Consider the following 9,389-nt stretch of genomic DNA (forward strand, 5'->3'; position numbering starts at 1 on the left):
TAGTACAGTGCGTCTTATGGTCGTGAAAATACGGTAATAAAGTTTGATTTATCTGACTGCTTTGTTTCGCTTAATGTGCCTTATAATCCCGTGCACCTTATGGTCCGAAAAATAGTACTGCACACTGCAGTTTAATGTTGCAAAGCACCTCTTTTTAACTTCAGTGGATATTATACATGGTTATGCTCAGGATATGTCAGCCCATTTCTACTGGAAATGCCTTTTGGTTAAACTTTCAGCAAGGAATTTGCATTTGCACTGTTACATTTTTATAAAGCTTTAATGTACATAAAAACCAGCTTCTTGTTTAAGTGAAAATAAATAGAAGGTTGTCTTTTTGCGCTAGTAATGTTGTGGAGTTGTATTTTGTCTCGCATCAATTATATCGTCAGTTATATCGTTATCGCAAATTTTCAAATATATATTGTGATAAATATTTTTGGCCATATCGCCCTGCTCTAACAGCAGATACTGTTAGCCTTTTTCTTTGTTGCTCCAAGGTAAGAGCTGAAATGTCCTTGTTTCGCATCATCCAGGTATTTGAGCTTTATGAGTGTAAAGATATGTGGAAGCTTCCCAAGAGACTGAACACAAATACCACTTCATGATCTATACATTTGGTTGTATTTTGAATTCAGCAACATAGGAGGACAAATTTAGACTAAATGATTAGAGTCTTTCCCAGGCCATCCAAAAGACGTACCAGGGGCCTGCTCCCAGTAGGATATACCTGGCCAAAAACCTTGCCCAAGTGGCGACAGCCCTAGCCGTCTACTTTTGACATGAAGGAATAGCGGCTCTACTCTGAACCTCTCCTGAATGACCCAATTCCTCACACTATCGCTAAGGAAGTGCCCATTTACCTTTTGGAGAATTCTAACTAATTTTTTGTGTCTGTGATCTCATTCTCATAGTGTTAGCAAACAGATCAGGCTTAGACTAACAGATTTATGGCTTTTCTCAACAACAATGCGCCATTTGATGACAAATAGCCTCATAACATTTAGGACACAATTTACTGGCACTGGGCATTAATTAAAATTCTAACAATTAGACTAAATGACTAGTAAGCCTGATACTGATTAGTGACAATAGTGACAATTAATCAGCTAGTTGACTAGTCACACAGATCCCTAATCCAAACATCCTAGCTGTCTAGACCTAAAATTTCTGAGGTGTAGCTGAAACTGGAAAACCATTTAATTTTAAAAGAAATTAATTCATATATTATTCATATTGTATGTTTGAAGTAATAGTAATGTTAGAACCAAACCTGAAATGTACTTGCCTCATGAAGCTCTCCCAGTGGCTTTAAAGAATTCAGTGTTTCACTGGGTTCTTTCTGTTCACTGGAATCAAGCGACCCTTTTTTGTGGATTTGTGGATGTGAAGTGACTGACTGTAGACAGGTGCTGGAATTTTTCAGTGACAAATCCAAAACCACAGAATCTTGATTCAATATGGTGTCATCCTTTTGGCTGAGGTCCAAAGCATTTGACAACAAAGGGTCTGAAGTGTCTGGTACACTTGGGCAAGAAGCAGCAGTGTCTTTATGCTCAAATATAGTTAAGCCAGATACAACTGCACTCGTCATTCCCAATGAATCATTCTCTTCTGAGCAGGAGTACGCAAAATTTGACTCAACGTGAAAAAAGCGTGGTGTTGACCGACTGTAAAACAAGCCTATCCACATGTGGACAATTAGCCGCACCTCTTCATTAGTGTCTTGAATGGAGAAATCCCATGGCCTGTTGAAGATATCAAATTGTACAAAGGTTAGCTACATAACAACATCTGACGTAAATGTCAGCGCTATCAAAATAAACAAGAATAACTTTTGTCAACATGTTTAACTTTATGCTGACATATTACTGGATAAATAACTGTGTACATACCCATGCAAAGCTCGAACAATAGTTTTGTCTTTTGGATCGCTTGTAAACTTGCTGTCCAGATTAAAGTCATAGTTTTCTTGCCAGTGTCTTGTGATCTTTATACATCCTTCCATATTAACAAAAGTACGGGAGTATCTGAACTTTTGTCTGCAAGCCATGCGCTTTTTCAGATATTCTGGTGTCCTGTCGTATTCACTTCTGTCTTCTTGACCAACAGAGGGCTGTAGTGTTTGAAATCCATACATTGTCTGGTCATGGTGCAGAAGTCTCGAAGAATCACTTACAAAGGATGTACCTGGCAAACCCAATAGTAGAGAGGAAGATGGGGGCAATGAGTAAGCATGTTCTTTAGATACCAAACCAACGAGTTCACCGTTTACTACAAGGTGGCTTGGTGCAGGAGACTCATGTGGCTGAGTGGATCTATCAGCAGGCTGTCTAAGCAGAGCATGAAGAACTGACTCTTGTTCAGCACTGGTAAGGTCTTTTTTAAGGTCAGACTTCTTCAAACTTGTCTCAGGTTTTCTCTCAAATGATGGGTTTGGTTGTGGAGGGGCCTGGTCATTATTGGCACTGAGTGCCAAGTCAGCAAGTAAGTTCAAAGCATCTGCAGGTGAGTAAGCCCTGTTCATTTTTTCAGTCTTCCTGACAGAATTATCGCTAGTACAGTCTTTGTTTTTGAGTTTTTCACTGGCAAAACAAGCTGGAGTTTGAAAGTGCAACCACCCTGTGAAGACAAAACAGAGAAGAAACAAGAGAAACAGCATGAAAATAAAATGTAGCACATTGAAAGCACTTGAAATATACCAGTCTATTATCATTACGAATTTGTCACCAACATATTAAGTATGCCATTGTTTAGAACAAAGGTGTTGGTTTATTTAGCCAATAATGTCAACCCTCTGGACATTGATAGGACTAGTAAAAATGCAGCACAAGCAAAAAGGAGCAAAAGCAAACTAGCTGTTTTCACACAATTCCTCAATTAAACGAAGCACAAAGGAGGAAACATTCGCATCAACTGCATTCTCACTACTGTGGTTTATACACCGAGGTGCCCAAGTACAATGTATAAGAGATAGAACACAGGGTGACCACTTCCTAGCTTTAAATTCCCCGTATTATTATATACAGATATCGCATTAGGCACCTGGCAGGTTAAAGATTGTTTCAGGTTTCGTTACATTAAGCATTTGTGTTCTCACATGCTAGGTCACATTACTAGGTAATTGTGACAAAAGTTCAAGGTTGCTGTGTATGTGTGAAAACAGCTCACAAGTTAGCAAAGGCTTTGCAAAGTGCAGAAGTAGCATGCAGAGGACAGTTATGGGAATGACAGTCAGGAAAGGGGTTAGTTTGTCCTGTACATGACAGAAGAGATTGCACATATCAGACAAAAAACAAGCGTTCCACACTTTATAATTACAAAAACATCACTTACATTTCTTTTTGATACATTCTGCAGAGATGCTTTGGTGCTTTTTGAGTGTTTTTATCCTGCCCCGTCTTGTAAAAATTGATGAAGCCCTATGCAAGATTTGAGGTTGCTTGTCCTGAATAATTTGTTCCTGTGTCTTTGCTGTGTCCGTCTTTTGCTTGGAGTCCTGATCCTCTGTTTTTTTCAAGTTCTCCGGTATCACTTTAGGGGTCAGGCCAAGGGCAAACGCAAACAAAGGGTCAACTGGCTGCACCCTTTGAACTTCCGTGACCACAGCATTGGTGGTTGGGGTATTTTTATCATTACATGTCAGCGCCTCAGACTCAGTGTCCGCTCCTTTGCTCTTCTTGAGACAAGGCTCAGTGTCCCGAGGAGTATTTGGAGCTGTGTCCTCTGTCACAAGATCCGTTTTCCTCTTTCCTCTTAAAAGTACTGATTTTAGTTTCCTCAACAGAAATTCACTCTTAGTTGGGTACTTTTCAGGGGAGAGGGTCTCAGAGTGTTTTTCCTGAACTGCTTGTGACGAAACACTGTCTGTGGGTTCATTATTTGAGGAATTACTTTCTGGATTCAAAGGCAATGAACTATTACCATAATTTGACTCCCTTGAAATTTTCTTCTCAGGATTAACATCACTAACAGTGACGTTCTGAAGATCATTCCCACCCTCCACTATGTTAGCAGCCTGCATGTCTTCCACTGCTGTCTCTGGAGCAGTGGAAGACTCTGGATCAGATTTGACCACGTCATCAGCATTCACTGGGGCATCAAGCAACATTTTTTCAGAGCACTCTTCATTTTTGTTAGACTGGAGCTTATCCTTCAAAGATTTAATTTGATCAGCAAAGTCTGTAGAGCCGTGAGGCACCAAAATCTTTCCACATTCACTGATGATTGGTTTAAGGTCCCAGCGCTCGGTTTTCCTTCTTAAAGGGCAATGCTCAGGATCTGTTTTTTTCTCTTCTGCTATGGGTAAAGCAACCATAGCTGATCTTAGTTTTCTATTTTTTGGAGATAGTTTTCCACATTTGCGCTTACGCCGTTGTAATTTCCTCCAATTTGAAGGATTACTCAGCTGTGGGTGATCTGGTATTTCCTTGGTGTGTTCATCCTTCAGACTGTTTACATTGTCATTCTCCACTGGTGTTTTGACTGTCTGTAAAGTAGACGGCACAACAGAAGCTTTAGATGCTTTTTTCAATCCCCCAGAACCTCCTGTGTGTAGTTTAAGTTTTGTTTCTGTGAAACTAGTGACCTGAGGTATATTCAAAAGCTTTTGAGTATAGCCAGTCTCATCACAGAGAGAGTTTACTTCTGCTGCTTGTAATTTTGCTCTTAGATTTAGAGTCTCATTGCTGACACTTTGTTCTGCAGAAGTGATGCTGACAATCAGCTCTGCAGGAAGGTCATCTGATGTAGGAGGAGTGAGATTATTTGCCACCACATCATCAGTTTTGTTCAGTTCACTGAGGTCACTGGATTTTTCATTGTCTTTGGAAGAAGCTCCCAGTTGCAAATCATTTGGAACCACATTATGAGGCACAAATGCTAAATCATCTTGTGCTCCGGTACTTGTTGTAACATTGTCTACAGATGTCTCAACATTTTCAGAAGATTTCAGGTCTGATAATGTGTCTTCGAACACTGTATTAACAGGGTCTGTCAACTCCTGAGGTGCCTCCTCAGGAGACGATATACAGATATAGACATCATCATCAAGATCTTCTCTCCTCCGCTCCTCTTGTCCAGCTGCAAGAATTTCTGAAGCTCTAGATACTGGCAGTTGGAAGGAGGTTGGTCTGCTCAGATATGACCTGAAGCTCTGCATTGCCCCATCAGTCCATTCAGGGGACGAGTACAGGTGGGTATCCGGCACATCATACTGAAATGGAAACATGCTGACTTCCCGAGAAGGACTTGACGTCAGACCAGGATTTATCAGTGCAGTGTAACTCTGCATATGCTGAGCCAAGACTTCACACAGTTCTTCACTTGGGTCGATGGGCGTTTTCTCAGCTTCACCCTCAGCATAGCTTAGTACAGGCAGAATCCGGAGGATTTCTGATGTCATAGAAGGGTTCTTCTGTCCAAATTTGGTATCTGTGAGAAATCAAGCCAGAATATTTGTTTAGTATCTGCTCTTGTAATTAAACTGCCTTAATGGCAAATTAAGCTCTAATAAATGCTAGTTACAAAATTTAGAATGATTTAACACATTTATATTCAGTGTTTAATAAATGTTACAATGACCTCTCATTACAACTCGAGGATCTGGAAACACAAACAAGCCCTGCAGGACTTCACTTGCGCAGGACCAAGCATCTAGGGAAGAAAAGAAATTTGTGCATGATATGTAGCTTTCTAAACAAAGACAAAATTTTGTTATGCAACTGACAAAACAGTATACTTAAACCATTTTAAGTCTTACCATCATATGAGAGAAAATGGGACGAGTGCAACAGGATAAAAAATCCACCATCTCGCAGCAAAACAACGAGAGCCTATGTGTAAATAAGTAATGGTTTTTGGGTGTTAGGTAAGTCACACTCAACCACATACTGTCAGCTGCATATAAGAGAGCCTAATATTTTATTGCACTGGAAATTTCCACCGATGAAATCATTCACAGTTTAGTCTATCAACAATAAAATAGTTTGTGAACAGTTTAGCGCTCAATTAATTGCTTTAGTTGTTTCATAAAGAGTTTGCTTGGTCCTCTGTGTTTCATATTAGATTGATAGTAAACAAAAACTCACAAGATCTTTCTCTTTGATGTCCCACAGAAGCTGAACAAGTGAGTTGGTTTCTTCTGCCTCAGTAGAAACCAACTCATACAGACTGCAGTACAAGCCATCCAGAAAGACTGAAAGACAGCAAAATGCCACATTTATTAATATGTTTACTTCCCCAAGATTTTACCTTTAAAAATAAAAAAATAACAACAGCACACCTTCACCAGTGAAGCAGGTTTCAAAAATAGCCCTTGGTAACAGCTGTCGTAGATCTAACATCGAAATCACCCAGTCAACGTTCACCACTGGTGGTCTTCAACAGAAAAAAAAGTGAAAGCACATAAAATAGCTTAATGAAATCTAAATGTTCAAAGCCAAATAAGAATTAAATCTCCCTTTTCTATGTGCACATTGAACTTACAGCTTGGCAGGTAGTAAGGCCCCTGCTTTAGACCTCAGCCCAACATTGCATAACTGCCTGCCGATCTGAAGCTCACCTCTCCAAGGCAAGTAATGAAAAACTGAAATGATTTAATACAACAGCAAAAATGTTATGCATGAAAAAAAAGCATATTTTCAGTAATGATAACAAAACAACAACAAAAACACGTTCACTTGAAAATTGCAATAAATATCTATTATGTATTTAGTCATGTATGAAAAAAATATAAAAAAAACCCCAAAAAAGATACACCCTCCGTCAATTATAAGGTTTTCATAATAGAAATATTATCTAGGTTAATGAATTAGGTTGAGGTGTTTTTCCGCCATTCTGTTGTAGATTTACTGTTGTGCTTGTAGTCATTGTCCTGTTGATTGACCTAAGCTTTAGCTGTCCGAAAATTGGCCTCACAGCTGACTCAAAAATTATAATCCTGCCACCACCATCCCTGATAATTGCTAATAAGGTATTTGTACTGAGACGCTGTGTTTGTTTTTTCATTTGATTATGGCTAACCATCTCCATTTTTATCCATGTCCCAAGGACAATGTTGCAGAAGTCTCGTAGTTTGTTCAAATGCAACTTTGCAAACCTAAGTTATGCTACCACGCTCTTTTGAAAGAGAAGAGGTTATACTGGTAACTCTTCCAAACAAGTCTCTACTTGTTTTTTTCTAATTACACAGTCACAACCTTAATAACATTTAACTTGCTATCTGAGGCCTGTAGGGTCTGCGATGTAACTCTAGCTTTTTTTTTGCAGTCTCTCTGACAATTGCATTGCCTGACCTTGATGTGAATTTGCTGGAAAGATTCCACCACTGGAATGACTGCTCATTGTCTTGAATGCTTCCCACTTTTGAATAATCTTTCTTAATGTACAATTGGAAATCACCTTAAATCCCTTCCCAGAAAGATGGGAAGCTAATAATCATCATTGCTGATATCTTCTCTGCATTATGTTAAGACACATTTAAATGTTTTTAAGGCGTTAACACCTTTTGTCCCTTTAACATCACAAGGTCTAAAGACTAGTACCATTTCTTGTCCTAATGTCAAGACTTATGATGCAATTGCATTTAAGCTACGTCCAGATGAACAGAATCAACTTTTGGAGATTGCATTTATGCTCTAATTTATGGTCTTTTGTGAGTGTGTCTGTATACACTGGACCTTACAGTTTTTTAATGTTCTTATTCTGTGACCCTCCTATTTTATGTACAGCACTTTGGTCAACTCTGTTGTTTTAAATGTGCTCTTAAATAAGGTTGGTTTTCATAGGTGATTTATATGGGGATATAAATGGGGTAGGTGAACTACATAAATGTAAAATATATGTAACAAAACATATTCTACAAAAACTAAACAGAACCCTCATAAAAGTGACCCTCCAGCTCCTTGAGAATCTAAATTAGGTGTAATCATAATCCCAGCCTTTACTTACATAATTTTTTCTCCTCGCTGAAAAGAAGAAAAAGAAAAAAGTCAGTATGATTTTAATAATCTCACATTGCATGGAATGGTATCGGACTAGAACATAAAGATTTAAAAAACAAACATGTATATGTGATAATAAAATACCATTTCTCCTGAGGTGATGCTATTGTTGCTTTGGTATCCGTATATGAAAACAATACAATAGCAAACGGACAAGCAGCACTGGGAGATTGTGCTGTAGCATTGCTTCCACCATCTAGCAACTCATACATGTAACACTGCAAGACAGAACAAAAAAGGTACTTGAACAGCCTGGTATGCTTTCATTTTTCTTTTTAAACATGCACTTATTCATAAAAGGAAGTAACTAAGCAAGGTTAAAAAAAGAAAACAACAACAACAAAACCACCCCACCACCGGAATGCTACAATACTAATAACAGAGGACTTGTTAAGTTGACATTTATCAATGATATACCTCAGGCAAATCAATTAGCAAATGAAACATTTTTTTGAATGTGCTCCATAACCCCCCCCCCCAAAAAAAACCAAACAAACTCATTAAATGAATATCTATATAGATAGGGTAATGTGTAAGGAACAAAGGGATGCCACATCCTTTGATGGAAATGAAAATTATCAACCAACAGACTGCTAAATTCAAAGACACCCCCAAAAGTGAAAAACTGATGCAACACACTCTATACATTGTATGACCGCCACACCCTTGCATGCCTGACAATGTTGGGGCATGCTACTAATGAGAAGATGGGTGGTATCTTGGAGGATGTCCTCCCAGATCTTGACCAAGGCATCATTGAGTTCTTTGACGGTCTGAGGTGCAACCTGGCAGCTTTGGATCGACCGAAACAAAATGCTCCGAAATGTTGTTCTATTAGACTTAGGTCAGGCGACCCTGTGGGCCACCTAATGGTATCAATTCCTTCATCTCCAAAAACTGTCCACATACTTTTGGCACGAGGCCAGGCATTGTCCTGCACTATGGAAAATGCCAATTGGTGAGCCCAATTGGCATAGAATACCAACACTGTGAGCACAAGACCCACTAGAGAAAATTCGGGCCTTCTTGGGATTGTGCTGGAGGAAAAAGCAAATGGTAATGGCATGTATTGATGTGCCATCCTGAAAGAGCTGGACTACTTGTGCAACTATTGTGGGATCCAAGTATCACCTCATGCTGCCAGTAGTGCCACTGACCTATCCTAACCCAAAAAAAAACAAAACAAAAAAAAAAAACCAGTCAGAAAAGATGAGGAGGGAAAAACATCAGTGGCCTCCATGTGTAAAACCATTCCTCTTTGCGGATTGTCTCGTAGTTGCCCCTCTAGTGCACCTGTGGTTGATTTCATTAACGCCTAAGCAGCTGAAACTGATTAACAACCCAGATCAATAGTTTAATTGACTTGATGCTATATTCTGATTAATA

General features: G+C 39.1%; 1 protein-coding gene across 4 annotated transcripts in view; it reads right to left on the minus strand.

The window, feature by feature from the left end:
- The window catches only part of tasor2 (transcription activation suppressor family member 2), a 31,505-nt gene that overhangs the window by 15,934 nt on the left and 6,182 nt on the right, over positions 1 to 9,389 (minus strand). The window contains exons 7-16 of one of the 4 annotated variants that reach the window (XM_005929046.3): positions 8,088 to 8,221; positions 7,951 to 7,967; positions 6,487 to 6,586; positions 6,284 to 6,378; positions 6,090 to 6,196; positions 5,762 to 5,834; positions 5,584 to 5,655; positions 3,337 to 5,433; positions 1,896 to 2,190; positions 1,274 to 1,748 (exon numbers count right to left, since the gene is read on the minus strand). In XM_005929046.3, coding sequence (XP_005929108.1) covers positions 1,274 to 1,748; positions 1,896 to 2,190; positions 3,337 to 5,433; positions 5,584 to 5,655; positions 5,762 to 5,834; positions 6,090 to 6,196; positions 6,284 to 6,378; positions 6,487 to 6,586; positions 7,951 to 7,967; positions 8,088 to 8,221 — 3,465 coding nt within the window. Of the gene's footprint in view, positions 1 to 494; positions 1,749 to 1,895; positions 2,623 to 3,336; positions 5,434 to 5,583; positions 5,656 to 5,761; positions 5,835 to 6,089; positions 6,197 to 6,283; positions 6,379 to 6,486; positions 6,587 to 7,950; positions 7,968 to 8,087; positions 8,222 to 9,389 lie in introns of those variants that run through there. The other 3 variants (XM_014335745.2, XM_014335744.2, XM_042221983.1) reach the window with 3 other exon arrangements.

Source organism: Haplochromis burtoni, unplaced genomic scaffold, assembly GCF_018398535.1.
Source record: "Haplochromis burtoni strain Fernald_Lab_line unplaced genomic scaffold, NCSU_Asbu1 Contig_77, whole genome shotgun sequence".
Lineage (NCBI taxonomy): Eukaryota > Metazoa > Chordata > Actinopteri > Cichliformes > Cichlidae > Haplochromis > Haplochromis burtoni.